The sequence below is a fragment of the Gopherus evgoodei genome, chromosome 7, assembly GCF_007399415.2.
Source record: "Gopherus evgoodei ecotype Sinaloan lineage chromosome 7, rGopEvg1_v1.p, whole genome shotgun sequence".
NCBI classification, from domain to species: Eukaryota; Metazoa; Chordata; order Testudines; family Testudinidae; genus Gopherus; species Gopherus evgoodei.
In genome coordinates, this window is record NC_044328.1 from 125167396 (window position 1) to 125187074 (window position 19679).

Genomic DNA, 19679 nt, shown 5'->3' on the forward strand with positions numbered 1-19679 from the left:
GAACCTGCAGGTGTTCAACTTCCTGGCCAGGCTGGAAAGGTTCAGGTGCTGTCGGATTTTAAATAAAGGCTCTGGCACAATGACTGAAAATACTCCTTGGAGGGATATCCGTTTTTGCATGGAGAAGTTACTGAATTCAGAGAAAAGAGAGCACAGGGGCAATATCTTTGCTAAAACAGTGGAGGGCGGATGCGATAACAGAGAATTTAAGATACGCTATGAAACAAGTGAGCTGGTTAAGAGGAATGAGAGCCTTCCATTCCTGGATTTAAATCTGGTCCCAAGAGGAAGGGAAACCCTGGCTGCTGCCATTGGTTATCTTGTGGCACCCAGGATCTACCATCAAAGGAAAACATTTCACCTTGTGGAATAAGAGTTGGGCAAGCACACTGTGGAAGCAGATAAAAGAAGACAATGCTGATACCGACAAGCAGGACAGCAGAGACCAGAGAGATTAAAGTTACTTAGGCTCACAGTCACCCCAACAGAGAAAAAGATAAGACCCAGAAAAGACAGTGAAAATAGAGTTATAAAGCTAGAGGCAAGTTTGGTGTCCCCAAGAGTATTCTACTTAAACCTATGTCTGTTCCCTGAGATACCGTACTGTCTGTGTGTTGTGATTAAGTGCTCTGTCGCTCCCTAAATCAAGCAATCCCAGCTTGACTTTTTTGGCCGTATTTATGTAGGCAAAACTCCCTCTGTCACACAGGATTTTTGCTTGTGTAGATTTCAGCCTTTAGTTATTTCTTTGAGTGCAGAGACTTTGCACACTGTACGTAGTAACAGATCCTCCCTGATAGGGAAGTGTTTTGCTGAGTTTGTATTTATGGCTTAGTTCCTTCAGATGTTGAGCATCTATTCACTTATACTAAGATTTTCCTGTTGTACTTCCCAGTCCATGGCAGTAACTATTCAGAATGATGAACCATATACAATTTATTTCACATTATCCAAAATGTCAATAAAAATACATTTTACATAGGCAAATACCGCGCCTCCGAGAATGAGAGAGGAACTTTAATGCCAGTCTGCATCTGACTGTATACTGGCTTAAGCACAGAACACATATCATCTGGGATGATTAACATGTATTGTTTGAACTTTACTGTTAAATTATTTAGCTTTTTCAAATGACATTGAAATTGAATTCAAAATAATGTATCATCATGGGAGGCATTTCTTGTTTTGAACAGGAAGGGGACTGGCATGGATTAGAACAGCAGTAATGCAAGATTGTGATTTTTAACACCACCGCTAGAATGTGTTTTAAAATGTTGTCCCTTTGAAATTGTGTCCTACAATTTCTAACCCCAAAAATCTAAAACAAAGGATTATAAAATTCTCCAAGGGAGCAAATAATTTGCTTTAGGAATTTATGATACAATCTTGATTTTCCCCCCCTTTTTCCAGTTTCCTTATTGCTCCTCTTTCCAATTTCCCTGTCTCCTGCTCAGATTCTTCAGTAAGTGGGGGCTTATTAATATCTGTTTCAGGAGTGGTTGGGTGAGGTTCTTTGGCCTGCAATGGGGAGGAGGTCAGAGTTGATGATCATGATTGTCCCTTTTGGCCTTAGTCTATGAATTTGTGTATATGTGTCTTCACCTTTCCCTCTTAATTTCCAAAGCCTAGATCTTACCATCTCTGCTTCTGTCCCTCCTACGGGTTTAGGCTGAGAGGATGGATGGTTGTGTTGTAAATGATCTGCACTGGGATTTAGGAATTCTGGGTTCTATTCCCAGCTCTCGGCCATGGATGGTACAACTTGGGTCAGATCATTAAGAGCTTGTCTGCATGGTAACTTATTGCGTGGGAAGCTGGAGTGTGACTCTACAGCCGCTAGTTTGTTGTGCACTAACTGGCCATGTGGACCCTGGCAGTTCTGCAGTAGGGTTTGACATACTATGGAAAGTTTAGTGCACGGCAGCAGGCTCCACAGAGCCAGTTAGTGCCCTGCAGCTTCACATGCTGGCTTGCCGTGCACGGAGTTTCTGTACAGACAAACCCTAGCAGGTCTCCATACCTCCGTTTCCCATATGTAACATGGAAATAATACTGTTTTTCTCCCACTTCGTGTCTTGTTTATGTAGACCGTAACCTCTGAGCAAGGGACTCTCTCTTACTATGTGTTGTCTAGCAGTGTTACTCAACAACCAGTCCATGGACTGGCGCCAGTCCCTGAGATCTCCCTGACAGAGTTTAAGAAGACAACAAGCCGGCCTCTGGTATCAAAAAGGTTGAGAAAGGGGTCTTGAGCCACTACTGTGATACAATAATAGTGACTTCGGACCCAATCTCTGATTAAAGCACTAATGGAACCGTACTCAGCAGGGCTCTCCCCTTTTCACAAGGACGTTATTCGTGTTGCTGACTGGCAGCCTGATGTCACTCAGCACCTGCAACCAGCCTCCCGTTATCTTGGTCTTGGGAGAAGGAATTGTAAGATGCTGGGAACGTGGAGTTATCAGCACTCTGGTCTAAGCCCCCACTTCCCCACCTGTTCACCTAATTTAGGTGTGTGCAGCCAGCTACAAAGCTGCACTCTGGTTCCTGAGTCCTTGCTGGTGCTGCATTCCCCCATGTGTGTCACCGACCCTAGGACTTTTCCAGGGGTGTGGCTGAGAGTTCTTTGTGCTGCTATGTGATTCTTTCCCTGTGAACTGTGGGAGAAACTGTCCTTCTGGGCACATGAGGGGGGCAGTGGAGGGAGGGGGGCAGTTGTGGGGCAACAGTGGAGGACTATCAGCACTTGAGATAAACAGGGGCGGGGGGGACGTAATATTTTTGTTGGTCCAGTAAGAGTGATTACCTCACCCACCTTGTCTCACTTATACCCTACAACCAACACTGCTATCAGCACATGAGTAACTGCAGCCTCACGGCACCACGGCAGGTTTCCAGCCCAAGTGAAAGCAACACCCAGGTTTCAGCCTACAGCCCCAGCTGGGCCAGCTAACCTGGGATGAAAGCACCAATAACTCAGGGCATTGGGTGACCAGACAGCAAGTGTGAAAAATCGGGATGGGAGTGGGGGGTAATAGCCTATATAAGACAAAGCCCCAAATATCAGGACTGTCCCTATAAAATCAGGACATCTGGTCAGCCTGTCAGGGCAGGTGGTGGAGCCGAGAGCAATATCCAGGTGAATGCTGCAGTGAAGACATAGCCTTTGTTACCTGCCCAGGTAGCACCTCCATTTGTCCCAAGCTGCTGGCCAAGAGTTTTCTCTCAGACTGACACAATACCAAGAAAATGTATTGTCACTCACAGGCATGGTGGTTTCCTGCAATCACAGGGGGAATTCAGGAAACTCACATGGTGACTGTCACAGGCTGGCAGTGTTTGCCTGACACCCCACACTTGGTTAGCAGGTGTTGCTCTTGCTGTGAAGCTGTGAAGGGTTAAGCAGGTTTTGCTGACTCACTAATTGAGCAGACAGGGCCTGCGAGAAGCCTCAAGCTGGGACTAAAGGTAGTGCTGTTTTCGGATTCCCTTTTTGGTCATACACTAGCCCCACGTGGGGTGACTTTTCAGGCCTCCACACGTCCATGGTCCAGTGTGGGGGCTCCACCCACTTGCGGTGACCCACTTTTGCTAAAAGCCAGGCGAAAACGTGCACAAACAGTGGGTTTGCATGGAACGCCAAGCGGGCCCAGCAGCTTGAAGTTACTTCACAATGGTTTGGTCTCTTTCCTATTTTGAGGGTTTATTTTAACTTGTTTGTACATGCACAATCAATTAACGGTGGGTACATCCAGATGCATGTTGCATAGGCAATTTACAGAAAGAGAAGCAAATAAGGCAAAGCTGCAGGACTGAGGCAATTCAATTCATGGAGGAACACTCCAGTTCAGCTATTCTGACACAGGTCTGCATTCTGCTAGCCTGCTACGCCATCAACAATTAAACTAACTGCAGAAAGGGTCACTGCCTTCTAATGCTGAACAAGGAACTTTATCAGAACTACAAAGCCATTCCTTAGCTTCACTGTAGACCTGCCTAGAATGTTTCCCCACCCCTGGCTGGCCTAGGTGACAGATTTAAAGAGACGTAGCATGCATATCCTTGCATGGGACAATTTGTTGGTCTTCACATTCATTATGCAAAGTCTGGTGACTTTTGCTCCAAGTTCACAGAGAGTAAAGTAGTTTAAAAGTGCTAGAGAGATCATAAGTAACTTGCTTTTTCATTTGATTAGAAGCCTTTAAATCTGACAGGTTTTTTCCCCTTCCTGAAAACAGGGAAAAAATTAAAGGGACCACCTCAATTTAAATATGGAGCACAATTTAAACTAGATTTTTATATAAAACTTAAGATCAATGGAAATATTTTGAATTAAAAAATAAGAGTCGGTGTAATGTTTGGTGCTGCTGGAAATGAAACTGACTATACACAAAACTGGGTCACATCACTGATTTTAATTGTCCTTGCATCGAAAGTGGCAAGTTAATTGATTTTTTAAAATTCTTGTACTTTCAATAAACAAAAGTAAAGAGATTAGTTTGTTTGCAAGGTCTGGGTGTTGCCACATTCATTTTGCTGTTTTTATTTCTCTCATTCTCACTCTTCTGAATGCATTTAATACTGAGTTTTTTTCAGATGAACTATTCATTTCTGGAGGAATGAACTGATCCAAGTCTATAGGAGCTGCATATATTTTCAGAAATCCAAAGTCACAAAGGTGCAGAACAACAAATAAGACTCAAGGAATCATTAGATTCTTCTGATCAGGCAGTTTTAAGTTGAGAAGGGAAAAAAGGTGCATAGCAGGGAACAAAGTACAGTGTGATTCTTGCTGCAGTGTTCAGCTTATTGTAAATCTCTCCCCCTCCTTCATCCCTCCGCCCCGGGAAAGGAGTCCTGGCCTAGGTACTGAATCGGACAAGGTCTTTTCTCCTGGAAACCCAGAAGCAATGCTTCCTTGGAAGGGAAGAAAGTGACATGCTAAGGAAGCAGGGAGGAGCCCTCCTCCATAGAGGCGGGCCCTGGGCATTTGCTTTGCCGGAGACCGCCCCCCTCCGGTCTCCTGAACTGGTTCCCAAGACCTCCGAGGGCACCAGCTAGAAGGGGGGGAGAGAGAGGAAAAAGCAGCCCACCAAAAGCGCAGCAGGGTCTTCCCTGTTCGTTCCCGAGCCCCTCTCACTACACTATGCTGGTGCATCCGATACCCCGTGCGCGATTAGTCCTCCTCCTCCTCCTGCCGCTGCTGCTAATCTTCTCTCCGCTGGCAGTTGTGGTCACAGCAGAGCCCAGGGGGAACAAATCGGATGCGAGCGGTTCCCACTTTTAATAAAGTGAAGTTGGGGGGGGGAGCTCTGAAGTTTTTCTTTTTCCGAGCAGCAGCAGGAGCAAGGGGTGGGGGCGGGGGCGGGGGTGGAATTAAAAGGGGGGAGGGGAAGGCTGCTCTCTGCTAAGGAACAACTCGCACCACCATGCAGCTTGTGTTATGGGCACTGGGATTAGGAACACTCTTTCTCCACGACGTCTTGAATGTAGCCACCACAGCAGCGAGGAAGCAGAAGCTGCATCCAAGACAAGGTAAGATGATGCTTTTGGCGTCTAAAGCTCCTTCAGGGGAAGTTTCCAGTTCTTTGGGCTGTTTCTGAGACCTCGTTTTAACATGGGAGGAGGGGGTATTTCTACAACTCTGCGGTGTCAGTTTCATTGATTCCCCTTGGCTTGCCCTCAGTCACCAGTTACAAGAACTTTAAAAAGTTGTGTGCCTTTCTCAGGCTGGGAAAACACGGTGCACACAGGACAGGGGGACAATGCTGCTGAACAGGGTCGTCTTTTCCTTGAAACCTTTCTGAAGCTCCAAATAACCTGAGTCTAGAAGCCCATTTTAAGTGGAGGAAGGACTTTGGGCAATTGGCAGTCCCTGGTGGCTTTATAGAAAAGCTAAGGATTCTTCGTGGGTTGCTAGAGGCAGGGACTGTCTTTTTTTTTTTTTGTACAGCACCGAGCTCCGTAGGGATCCTGGTCTAGATTAGTCTCTAGGTGCTCCTGCAATGCAAATACAGTACCACTACATCACCACCAGTGCCTGGTGCAGGCAAGCTAGTGGTGCACTGATTTGTTTTGTAAGCAGAGCTACCTATATCCTCCCCCCTTGCTAGATACAACTTTAGACAGCCAGGCCTTGCTGCTTTCATCCAAGGTAAGTGTGCGTGAAAAAGCTAGATCTTGCCTGACCTGAGCGCGAGAGCGGTTCTTTACCGGGCATGTGTGTGTTACTGTTTGCAGCCCAGCTGTTGGGGAAACTGCGCGAGTTCGAGATTGTCACCCCCGCCCGTGTGAACGAATTCGGAGCCCCCTTTCCCACGCACGAACACTTCAAAAGAAAGAGACGCAGTATTAATCCTGACACGGACCCTTGGGCCACCGACTCCTCCTCGGCCCACTACCGGCTTTCCGCCTTCGGGGAGCAGTTTCTGTTCAACCTCACGGCCCATTCTGGATTTATCGCGCCACGTTTCACGGTCAGCCTCCTGGGAGCCCCGGGGGTTAACCAAAGCCGGTTTTACAGCGAGGAGGCCAGCGACGTAAAGCGCTGTTTTTATCGAGGACATGTGAATGGCCAGCCCCAGCACACTGCGGTCATCAGCCTCTGTTCAGGCATGGTAAGTGCCGTCCCCTCTGCCTCTGGGGACTTCCAGGTCTGAGCTTCTCCAAGCCTTGGCTCCCAGGTGTTTGTGTTTACACGAGGCAGCTCGATGCGGAGTTCTTTGCCACGGTCCTCTCGCCTGCTGTGGGGTGGCGGATGTCCAGCAGCTCAGGGTGGTAAAGCGCCGCGCTCTCCCCTGCCAGGGGCTGTGGCACTGGAAGGGACTGAAGGCCACGGCTGCGTCCGCCCAGCCCGGAACCTCTGCCGGGGCTGCCCCGTTCTCTCCGGCGCTCGCCAGGGCAGGGGCTTTTTCACACGCCGGTGGCCAGGAGCACCGAGCGGAAGCAAGGAGGTGGGGTCACGCCGGCGGCTGCTGGCCACACTGGCTGGACGCCAGCCGCAGTTAAGGTGGAGCGGGGCCCCCTTTCCGTGCCCACAGCGAGTTCACCCCCAGGCCAGGCCAGGCCAGCCCGGTTGGTTTTTCACCCTGCGCCGGGCTGACTTGGAGGAGTTGCAAAAGTCTGGCCTGAAACTCTGCCCTAAATAGAGCGGGGGGGGGGGGGGTGTTAAATCACGTCTCTCTCAACGTGGAGGGACGGGCAGGGGGTGCTGGGCCACTGGTGCGCCCCCCCCCAAACCCCGGCAGAGCTTGCACGTGCTGGGGGGGGGTCTCCAAATTTCCACGTGGGGCAAACCCCTTCAGTCCCCAGTCCTGGCAAAACGGCACCCTAGTGGGGGCGGGGGCCAGTCCTGCAAGCTGCGCCCCCCGCCAATTCAGTGGGAAAAAAGAACCCTCCAGAGCAGGCAGCCGGGATCCCGCATACTCACCCGGGTGGCCGAGCTGCTGCTGCTGCTGGGGAGTCGCATTGCAAGTCCCCCCCCCCCCTCCGGTGCTTTCCCGGGGGCTGCGCGCTCCCAGCGACGTCCCCTGTTTGTGGTTGTGCTGAGCCTTGGTGGGCGGAGGCGAAGGAGCCGGGCCCTGGAGGGGAGCTGCAAGGAAGCCCAGCAGCAGGCAGTGCCCTGGCTGCAGGACGAGGCCTGGCACAGTTGCGAACCACTCCCCAGATGGAGGGGGGAGGATTTAATTCCCCTAATCCCCCACCCCACCCGTCAAGCGTGCCGCCTTAAGAGCTCTCCCTCCCTTACCGGGGACGACCTTAAGGAGGTGCGAGGCACTTTGCCAGCCTGAGCCAGGTCTGCTGGGGTTTAAGGAGGCCGGAGGAGATGTCAAGACGCCTTCTCCATCTTCCCAGCTGGGGGAAGGAGCCAACACAAACAGCTGTGCAGGAAGCTTGCGGGGGAGGAGGGCTTCTCTGGCTGCTTTCCCCTGAGCTGCTGGGATGAGCCAGGGATGGAGGCAGCTCAGGGAGCATACTGCAGGGGGGCGTGCAGAATTCTGAGTACAGTGCCCTCAGCTTGCCTGGGGGGGAGGGAGCTGAGTTATGAGCAGGGAGCCTTTCCAAGGATGATCCTGATCCATCCTAGCTGGGGGGTGACCTGTGGGACACTGGCCAGAGCGCCTGGGCACTTTGCTGATACTTTCCATCTCCTGGGCAGCCTCCACCTACAACCCTCCTGGTTAAAGGGGTTCCCCAGGGAGAACCAGGTGCAGCTGCTGCCTGCCCCCTTTCGGCCCCTGACAGGCTGCCGCTAGCGTACCTGTCCCCGGAGATGCAGGTGGATACACTTTCCACAAGGCCAGGGCATATGTGTCTTGTGTGGCTTAGAACTGGGATGGTGCTCTAGTACCAGCATCTTGGCAGGAGGACAGACTAGCTGACCCTCGTGGTCCCTTCTAGCCATATGGTTCTATGGTTCTATCTTTTTGTCTTATGGTGTACTTTTGCTTGGGAGTGGCGTTTTTTCCCCATGGCCTGCTCCACAGTCACATGGGTTAGAAGCTTTGATATTCTCTCCTAGGCAGTAGCTTCACCAGGTGAGTTCCTTTCCCGGATCAAGCCACTGGATGCCATGCTCAGCTTGTCCCTGCTCAGAGTTGCTCTTGGCATATCTTATATATGAGAAACAGAGAGGGCAGAATGTAATAGGGCCCAACTCTGCCCTAAGATGTACTCCAGCACCTCTCATTGAGATGAGGAGTAATTTTGAAAACATATCTGAAGGAAGAACTGGGTCTAACATGTGTCCTCTCTTCACACAGGGCTGAATTTTACTCCTGGTGACTAGTAATTTACACCATGAATAATCTCCCTGGTTTTAATGGGAGCAAAGTATACAGAGTAAAGTGCTACTTAAGGTAGCAGAATTGGGCCCATAGCTTTCAGCCACCCCAGATGTAGGGGTTGCTTGCCAAACTGAACATTGTAAGGAAGTGTAAATGCCCTAGACACTTCTGCATGTTACCACGTCTGTTTTATACGGTAATTATGTAGGCCTAGTCTCTTGCATATTCCAACTGGAAGCTGACTACTTGTCTCTCTCTTCACTCTCAGCTAGGCACATTCAGGTCTCACAATGGGGACTATTTTGTGGAGCCGCTGCTATCGCCCGATGAACAAGAGTACGAAGAAGAGCACAATAAGCCACATGTGGTCTACAGACACAGTGCACCTCAAAAAGACTCACCAAGGGAAAGGCACACTTGCGATACTTCAGGTATTCGTTTGACTATTCCCCATACAGTCACTTCCATGATTCTGTATTGCTGAATTATAAACCATTTACCGTGATATCGGAGGGGACATTGGCACTGTTTGGGCTAGAAATAATCGTGGGTGTGCAGTGAAGGGGCTATTGTGAACCCCTAGGTGTGGTGCTCTTTGCTTTGGGGATAGTCTTTTCTATTGTTCGGGTGAGGTACATCTTGTCTTTGACTTCTAACTTAAGAAGGTCAACCGGAGGCCAAATTCTACCACTACCATTGCCACCGTTGATCCCAATCATGCCTACTGTGAGGTAAAGTAGTCATCTCTGAGCTCTTGTGCCTTAAATGGCTTCTGTGTCTGTACCACCTTACTTCTCTTCCTTCCTAACCATAAGCCCTAAAATACACAATTTCTCCTGCACTTCAGCTGAAACTCACATGTGCCTTCAACTTCTGTCATCTTGCTTGCTATAATTCCTTCCATCGTGGTCTTTCTAGGCCCGATCTCTCCTTACCTGAACTGGTCCAAAATGCAATGACTTGTCTCTTCTCCCAACCTTTCCTCTTCCTTGCCAGAGGTTACTTAATGCTTTCACTGATTAATTTACTTCTTGGGTCTCCTGTTTTCTCCCCATGTTTGGGCACCACTCCTTGGTGTACTAAACCTACAGATGCCTCTTGTGAGGTATATTGCAACCTAAACACTGTGGGCATGAATCTGCCAACTTTATTCAGGCTGAGTGGTATGGTTACTCTTCAAGTAGGTGGGGTTACTCATGGAGTAAAGGTATGATTTGATGTAAGAGCGGCAGAATGTGGCCGCTTGTATGCATTAGCTTGTACACAGTGAGAATCTCCTTTGGACTATTATGTGATGCATTTGTATTGTATTAGTGTTGTACAGAATTTACATTGTATCTTACACTTGTGGCTCATTGCGGGAGAGAGGGTATAGGCAGTGGTTTTGTCTACATAGTTAGAGCTGGTATGGTGACAGAGTGGTTCAAGGAGCTGTCCCAAGGCACTGATCGAAGACTAAGGGAGATTTAATGGTGGTACACACACGTGTACACACATTTGGGGGAATAATAGTACATCTCACAAGGCTTTTATTGTTTGTTCTTCCAAGGGTTGCTGCTGGACTATGCCACTCTGGTTTCTCTCTTCCAGCTGTTTCTGCTCCCTTCTTTGAGATCAGATGCAGGAGACTCAGAACAGTTGGAAAGAAACACAGAATCTGGCACAATTCACCAGTAACCCCTCGAGGAATGGACCAGCAGATCTTGGAACCTATTGAATCAAAGGTAGATGGAAAGACCCTGAATACAATTTAGGGTCTTTCCCTTTGTGGAGTGATCGTATATTGTTCAACCTTGTGATGCGTCTAATAGTTTCAGGTCAGGTGTTCATGCTATACTAGCTTTCACAAGAAATCATCCCACTGTATTATTCTGTATAATTGCCTAGGTCTTTTTCTGTCCTCTGCTAATCTGCTGTGCTTCCCCTTTTCCTCTGCTGCTTATTCTTTATTGCTCCACACAGTGTGGAAAAGGAGAAGCCCCAATAAGTTCAAGCTCTGTCCAAATAATAAGGTTCAAAGGACCCAAAATAGGCAGCATGGTTCTGCCCTTCCCCCATTTCCGGTTCAACAATTTTAAGTGAATCTTGTGCTGGTGACAGGTGCTGTGTTGTTAGCTGTGGACGTTGAAATAGCAAAGCACAGCGTGGTCAGTGGCCATATGAACTTCCCTCCACTGGCTCACCGATATTCTTTTACCTTCACCACCTCTAGAGCAGTGATTCTCAAACTTTTGTACTGGTGACCCCTTTCACATAGCACGCCTCTGAGTGCGACCCCCCCTTATACATTAAAACACTTTTTAATATATTTAACATTATTATAAATGCTGGAGACAAAGCAGGGTTTGGGGTGGAGGCTGACAGCTCGCGACCCCCCCATGTAATAACCTCATGACCCCCTGAGGGGTCCCGATCCCCAGTTTGAGAACCCCTGCCTTAGAGGCAAGAGAGTAGCTCAGATTACTTCAGGGAAAAAGTAAAGCCCAGCTCCATTTTTCTCAAGTTTATCTTTAGGAGTCACCTTTGGGCAAACTGCCGTGTTCACATAAGCCAGGGGGAAAGGAAATGATCTCATTACAATTTATGAGCTCAGTTGCATTGTACCTGGGATCTGTAGATGACATTAAACTTATACTGTTGCTGCAGCCAACATGTGAAAAGTCCATTTGTACTGCAAGTTAATGGGGAAAACGGAAATCCGCCAAAAGCGGAAATTCAACTCCAGAAAAGTCTTAGACCCCAAATCTGCAATGAGCTTTGCATGGGCAGACCCCTTTGCAAGACTGTGGCTTTATTAAATCTCTCTTTCTTAGAGGCTGTTGTGCACCGAAACGATTTCTACACAACATAATGTTTTCCAAGTGTGTTCTTAATATAATGAAGTAGTTGTAGACATCCTCAAGTGTCTAAGAAAAGCTTTTCCCCCGAGCAATGATTGATGGATAAAGTAGGGTCTTTCATTTCCAGTGATCTCCATGAAGCATTTATCATTACTATTATTACTTTTCACTTGATCAGGTCAGCTAGGGAATGCAGGCATATTTGTCTTTTTGGTTCTGCTACATTTTAATTAGCAGTTTCTTATAGCTGCTTTTTAGATCAATGCAATATGGGCTTTCCTGACCACATGCCCTAGCTCTTCTGCCATACAGGTTAATGGATTAATGATGTGTGTTATAACAAACTGTTGCCAAGGCTTTGCTGTTGTTCAGTATAGTAGACTATTGTAGTTATGCTGAGGTCATGAGGCTGTTAATAGCAGCTTCTCCTTGTTCTTTCACTCTTGGCCTGTCCCATATCCTTCTCTCTGTGTCTTGCTTCCTGCCACAGTAGTTTGGGAGTTAAGAGGCGGACTTTGTACCCTCACTAACCCTTCCCTTCCTTTGGCCATCACAATAGAGTCCCAGCGTTTAAGGTGATCTAGTCTGATCTCCCGTGTATCACAGACCACCAACAGCTCCCAGCCCATGCATGCTAAACCTCAAAGCCAGAAGGAGACCAAAGTATCACAGCCCTCAGAAGACTAGACTTTTCTGTGCCAGAGAATAGGAGGCACCAGTGTCCAATGCAACCCACAATATCAGGGAAATGATTAAATTAAATCTACCCAAATAATCCTGGTGAGTGATCCACACCAACACGCTGCAGAGGAAGGTGAAAAACCCCCGAAGTCACTGCCAAACTGACCTGAGGACAAATGCCTTCCTGACCCACATTTGTTGATCAATTAGACTCTGAGCATATGAGCTAGGACTAACCAGCCAAGCCCCTGAGTGAGAGAATGCTTGGTGCCAGCTCAGAGCCAATCCCACCCAATATGTCATCTCCAGCTGTGGCCATTCCTGATGCTACTGAGGAAGGAGATAAAAACCAAACATCTCTTCCTGACCCCTGCAGGTGGCTGGCTGAAACCCTGAAGCATGAGCTTTAGGAGCATAAGACATAAACTGAAAGAGAGCCCCAGGGCTGCCTTCTACCATCACAAGCAACCCTGTCATACAGTCGCACTCGTAAATTTTGTCCAGCTCTCTCTTAAAACTAATTAAGTTGGTTGCCCCCACAACTCCTATTGGGAGGCTGTTCTAGAACCTCAGCCCTCTGATGATTAGAAACCTTCTTCTGATTTCCAGCCTGAATTTGTTCATGGCCCATTTATATCCATTTTTTTTTCTTGTGCCAAGCTGTCCTTTAGCTTATGTAGCCCTTTGCCCTCCCTGGTATTTACCCTCTCCCCCTCCCTCCCCATGTATTTATAGAGAGCAATCCTATCTCTCTGATTTATTGATTTATTTATTTATTGCTAAAGCCAAGTTCTTCCACTTTCCTCTCCTAGATGAGGCCTTCCATTCCCCTGATCATTCTACAGGCTCTTCGTGCTCCTGTTCCAGTTTAAATTAATCTTTCTTGAACATGGGGTGACCTGCTGAGGTGATTCCTCCCCTGATTTATACCCATGCAGCCTCTGGTACAGTAACTAACTAGACTGACTTGAACAGCATTTAAAAAATGAAGACTGGCCAGGGTGGGTGTGAAATACCACTAGGGGGTGCTACGTAGACAAGCCGTCCACGGCAGCTCTGCTCACTCTCCTTGCTTCATGCCAGCAGAGCATTCCCACAAAACTCTCCCCTAGGTATTACAACTACCACTGGATTTTTAAGCAGTCTCGATTAGCAAGGTGGAGATTGAGAGTTTAAAAAATGTAATTTTAATCCAGAAGGGAGACTGCTCAGTGAAGGCGGAGAGCTGAGCTTCCTGAGCTCAATGGAAGGGGGGGGGTCTTCTGCTGCTGTCAAAAGGAACAAGAATCCGTATTAGAATCACTTGAGAGATTGTCCAATGGACTTGATGATAACTGTGCGCTCACCTCTGTACACTCGCAGATTGGTGTAGATTCATAGATTTCATGGTCACGGGAGCACTATGACTATCTAGTCCATGGCACAAGCCAGGAAACCTTACCCATAATTTCTGCATCAAGTCCACAACTTCTGGTTGAACTAGAGCATATTGTTTAGAAAGACATCCAGTCTTGATTTAGTCCAGCTACGGTTATTACTTCACTGACAGGAAACCTCCCCTATATCTAAATAAACCACTGTGGTTCATCTCTCATTCTGTTCCATACCATTTCCAGAGGGGGTTGGATGAGCATGACTTCTAACATACTCATTTTTTTCCAAACACACCTGTATGTGTGTACATGTCACACAAACTCCTTAGTTGTGCTTATATCTGTGGCTTTCCCCTTCTAGCCTGCCGTCTCTATTGAAGTTGTTAATTTGATTTGTTGTTTTCAGAAAGTGAGGGATAGGAAGCCAACCCCTGCTGTGCTGTACGGTTCTTTATTTCTCTCTCATGTTTTTCTTTTCATCTTTCTCTGGTTTTTGCTGCTTACCTTTCTTTCCGTCTCTTGTATCTCTCCTGGGGTGTGTGTTTGGTCAGTTTTGGTTAATTTATTTCTGATCTTTTGCTACTATTCTCTATTCATGCTCCAACTCTTTTGTGGCTTGTCTGGAGCTTTCTGTTATAATTCTACCTGTCTGTTGTGTTTTGTTTTCTCTGTATTGTTCTTGCCTATTATTTACTCCCAATTTTATATCTTTTACAACAACCCCCTTGCAAGAGTTATATTTTGAACGAGCTGTTTCTGTTCTTTCCTCCTTTGTGTTCCAATTGTGTTCTTTTATCTGTCCTCTTACCACCTGACTTTTCATTATGCTTTCTCTGTTTTCTTTCCAGCTTCACATTTAAAAAGAAAGAAAGAAAGAAAAGTTTATGTAGTGGTAGCAACACATTGTAGGTGATTTGCTATAGTACAAACTACAGGGCTATCAAATCCTGAAGAAGCTGCAAAAACCCAGACTCCCCCGGCTACACCTCATTTTTCCTTCAATTTGGCATAACAGGCTCTGGCTGTGGCTGAAACAGACAAGCAGTTTTTTCTCATATCTAGGAACAAGGATCAAATGTGAGCACTGGCTGTGGTCCCCACTTTCATTGCTGGTATAGTAGTCCCCTTCCACTCGTTTGCCTCGGGACTGGGAGATAGCGGCAGTGGGTTTTCGATGGCCATGGCTACACTGGCACTTTACAGCGCTGCAACATTCGCGCTCAGGGGTGTGAAAAAACACCCCCCTGAGCGCTGCAAGATACAGCGCTGTAAAGCCTCAGTGTAATCAGTGCCGCAGTGCTGGGAACGCGGCTCCCAGCACTGCAAGCTACACCCGTAGAGGTGTAGAAGCGGCTCCCAGCGCTGGCGCTCCGACCACACTCACACTTCAAAGCGCTGCCGTGGCAGTGCTCCTGCAGCGCTACCGCGGCAGCGCTTTGAAATTTGAAGTGTAGCCATACCCGATGGCAGTCGCAAGTCATGTTGGGCCTAGCCCTGTAATGACATTTGTTTAAAGCAGAAGCATCCACTGGGGCAAAACTCTCCAATGGAACAGCAGCACTCACCTCATTGGTGCGATGCTGATAAGAAGATGAGAGTCCTCCCCACCTTGAAAGAGAGCCAGGAAAAGGCCGTGCTGCTATTTCATATTATAGTGGTAAGAAATGAGAGCTGGTCTCAGGTTAGTACAGGCCAGAGGAGCCCTGAGCTGTGGGAGAACAGGCAGAAATTGCTACAGCAGAGTCCCCTGCAGACACGGACTAATAGGAGGAGGAGAGGAAATGCGGTTATGTTGCAACCTTTTCTGTTCAGTTTCCATAACCTTACCAGTCCCCGAGCTTTACTTGCACCGGTGCTCGTTAGGAGCCACTCTCGAGCGTAGAATGTTCTAGCACCTCCTGAAAGCGAATGCGAAAGTATCACAAATGCGAAGTCCCAAATTCTGACCCGCGTATTTCGACTTAACATTCTAAATTCCTGCTTGATTGTTTAGCTATTGTGGATGTTTTTTTCCCAGCCAGGAGACAGGTGAAATGCAAAGTAGCTGTGAATTATTTGCTCCTCTCTTCAACAGAGAGGCAGCTTTTGCTGCGGTCATGCCGAGTGTCATTATTATCTTGTAGGACACCCACGTTTCCCAGACTTCTGGCCAGATGAATACTTGCAATTCCCAAAGGTATAGGCTGTTGAATGTGTGGTTATCGCATTGATAAGGTGGCCAAAGTAAATGGGTCAGCTCCTTCAGTGGTGTAAATCAGTGTAGCTCTATTGGATTCAATCCGTTTACACCATAAGTGGTTCTAGACCCTATTCCATAGAAGTAACCTGTAGACCTAATATTATGTGGATTCCATTTGGTCCTTTTTTTCCTTGAAAAAGTGTCCTTTTCTGATGATGATGATGCCACAAGAGTCATGGTACAAAATATGTCTCGCCATGCAACTGACACGCATGAGACCGAAATAATCAGTAACATGTCACCGATTGTCAGGTCCATTAATGAGTAATTTGTAATACATTACACTTTCAAAGTAACTTTTAATGGGCCTTTCCTGCTGAACACAACACTGGAGAGTCACCGTAGCCTGGGGCCATTTGTACTATGGCCTGAGCTATCAGATCACTGTTCTAATTAAGCCTTTGTTAATTTTGGGCCTGATCCTAGATGATGCCAAGCACCTGTAATGTGCTGAGCACCCTCCATTCCCATCATCCATTTTGTTGTCATCTCTCTCCCTGAGATTACTGGTGGCGCTCTCAGCTGTAGCTGCAGCCAGGGCATTCCCACTGGCCTGGGACTGCCCCTCCTGAGTCTACCAGAGCCTGGATTTCTAAAGCTTATGGGCCTACTGCATATTTCCTCACAAGCATTTAGGGAGGCTGGGGACCCATAGGTGAGGGGCTCAGACTGAGGAATGACTTGGTGGGGGCCTTGTCACAGGAGAGGGTAGAGGGTCTTCCATTTCCTTTGTGCAGGAGAGACTGTAAACTGGTGTTTGAGCGATGGGAAACTGGGGTCACACTATTTGATTGTAAGATTTTTATGATGGGATGGGACATGTTCAACTTTAGGATGTGCCTCAGGCTGTGGCTAACCACCAGATACGTTGAAAAGGCGTGTGTGTGTGTGTGTGTGTGTGTGTGTGTGAGAGAGAGAGAGAGGTTTGTACACCATTGAAATATCTTTAAATGAACACTTGATTCTGGATAATGAGATTATATGTAACTTGTCAGAGTCCAAATCTCCCCTTTCCTAGGATCCCCTACCTCTGTCTCCATATCTCAAGATTATGTCTCTTCCCACATCCCGCAGGATCCCTCCCAACCTGACACAGCCTTACCCTGCCTCCCATCTCAGGCACTCATCCCTCAGGAATCATTCCCGTCTCTGTGTCTGTGTTTCTAGTTTGCAGTATTGTTGTGAGTCTCACAATATTGGCTGTGTGTTTTAAAGCCCTAGCTACTGGAGTCATGTGACTAGGTGGCAATCTCAGCTTTCCTTTCTTACAGAAGCAAGCTTCTAGCCCTTGTGGCTGTGAAGAAGAAAAGCCTGACATGAACCCAAAAGGCAAATAAAAACATACCTCTCAATGCTTCTAGTAGCTAAAGCAGGGTGCAGTGTCATTCAAATTTGGCCCAGCTGCCCCTCCATAGACTGAAAAAGAGGAGTGGCTGAACCAAACCTGAGTGGCGCTGTGACCCCATGCGCCAGGTTGCAATACCACTGGGTTTGGGGGTTGTCTCAAATGGGGCTCTGGGACAACCTGCCTCTTTTGCACAGTCTCCCTGCCCAGGTGGCCTGAATGTGGGAAACGTTCCCAGCTTTAACTGTGACAAGGGGCACATGGGGGTCAAAGAGGGACAGTCCGGAGAAACCCGAGACTGTTGGGAGGTCTGTAAAAAGAGTCCAACCTTTATGACTGTGTGGGGCCTGACTCGTGATTTTTGGCAGGAGTGCCCCTATGGCCCCAAACACTCTCCATTTCCCTGCTGCCTGCTGATTTCAACCTCATGCTGCCCGGCACTGAGACAGAAGCTGGGCTCCTGGGAGCGTAGATTGCTGGAGCCATGTTACTGCTGCAGGCAGTCTTCTGTGCCCCATATGGCTTCTTCTCTGCTCAGCCCACCCACCGCTGCCTCCTTGTGACTCGAGGTTGGAGTGACAGCTCAGCGTAGCAAGACCTGGACGGGCAGCACAGCAGAACTGCAGCCCACCAGGAAGGACAGGAAAGGGTGTCAGGGCAGAGACATCCGGAAGAGGAGAAATTCGGGGAGGCTGGGCCCTTCCTCATACTCTCAGGGGAAGTCCAAAGGAACCAATTGGTTAATAGCAGGCCCAAGAAGGGGAACGAAGCGGGGCAGTGGAATAGTAGAATGGCACCTGCACAGCTTAATTTTACTGGGCAGGTGGAGACAATTTCTGGAGAGGAGGGAGACAGCTGAGGGAACAGCCTGAGGCTGCATCTTCGTGCAACTCAGCAATTGCTTCTCTGCTGGTGGGCCGGGTTGGACTAGGAGGAGACAGCTGGGCCCACTGGGCACTTCTCTGTCCCCCGGCTGGGCGGCCACAAGGCTGCTCTCAGTAGCCGGCTGGGCTGAATTTCCCTCCTTTGCCCTCCCACTGGCTCTGAGTGCCGAGCCGGCCTAGGCCAGGGGGCTGAGCCGGCTTCCGGGAACGACTGAGTCAGGGCCTCCTGCCCATTCCAGCTTCCCGCCCATGAAGGAGAGAGGAGAAGTGGAGGAGGTGACTCAGCCTTGGGGGTCTGGTGAGGAGAGGAGGGGGCTGATGGGGATATAGGCACGGGGGTCTTTGGGAGGGACATGGGCTTGGGGAAGCCTTGGGGAGGGGCTTGAGCGAAGATACAAGACATTTGGAAAGGGGAATGATTGGGGAGAGGGATGTCAGCAAATTTGCCCTGGCTGGGGCTTTGTAGAAGGGGTGGGGGGATTTGTGGTAATTGTGAAGGTCTATATTACCCCCCTCTCCCACCACCCGGTACCCTCCTCCAGTATAGCTGGCAGTTAGCCCACTGCCTGCAGCAATCTGCTTGAGTGCGTAAGAATTCATAGCACAGGAATCAAGCGTCGTAGACAGGAAGATGCAGTGTTTGCAGGAGCGGTATTAAACGTGTTGTGCTTTGAGCTGTTCACATGCTTGATACATTTCACGAAGAAAACCCGGGATTCAGGGCAACTGTCCCTGGAGCAGATGCTTCTGGGTTGGATGTTTCTGATGGTCAGAATATTGCACGGCTTGGTCTTGCCATCCTGCAAAATATGTCGGTGCAGAGACTGAAAAGCTCCAAGTGGGGCAAAATAAGCCACGACCATTAACAAGGAGATGAACTTGGGCCATGAGGTCTTAGTCCTGTACTCAGACATCTCAATATACGGCACAGTTCGATATTTCAGTGTGAAATGACATTTTGTTTCAAAATTCTTGTATGTTATATAAAAAAAGTTAAATTGAAACAAAGTTTTTTTCAGAATTTGCCTTTGTGGAGAATTTAGAAATTTTCTGGTTTTGTTCCTAATCGGAATAAAACAAATGCTGAAATCTCCAAATCATTTGTGAAATGGGATTTCCATCCTCCCCCCAGCTGTAACATGCCTGTGAATAGTGGGCTGTGTTGTATGGTTTTGCTGTATTACAGTTTTGTCTGCACATAACGCTGTAAGTTATAGATATAACTTTTTAGTGAATTTTTTTGCCGTTAAAGACTCTAGATCTAATTTACCTGTATATGCTGTTAAGCAAGCTCAGATTGATTTGTATTTGAAGTTTCTTTGGTTTGCAGTGCAAGTAGTAATTAGACAGTTATCAATCATTTTTGTCTCGTATGTATGAACGTAGAATATGTTGTTTTTCATTGGATTCTTGTTTGGGTTTAATTATTCATTTCCCATTTAGTTTTTGATCTTAACGCCCACCCCTCAGTCCATAAATGCTGTTTTCTATATCCTACTGTAGCAATTTGCAGTTCTCTGGATCCATAGTC

At 47.9% G+C, this 19679-nt stretch overlaps 1 protein-coding gene across 2 annotated transcripts in view; it reads left to right on the forward strand.

Annotated features, from left to right (window-relative positions):
• Window positions 1–1027: 1027 nt before the first annotated feature.
• The window catches only part of ADAMTS9 (ADAM metallopeptidase with thrombospondin type 1 motif 9), a 143954-nt gene continuing 125302 nt past the window's right edge, over window positions 1028–19679 (forward strand). For both annotated transcript variants that reach the window (XM_030569560.1, XM_030569561.1), the window contains exons 1-3: window positions 1028–5535; window positions 6241–6617; window positions 9055–9217. In XM_030569560.1, the coding sequence (XP_030425420.1) occupies window positions 5430–5535; window positions 6241–6617; window positions 9055–9217 (646 nt within the window). In that variant the 5' untranslated portion in view covers window positions 1028–5429. The remainder of the gene's footprint in view (window positions 5536–6240; window positions 6618–9054; window positions 9218–19679) is intronic.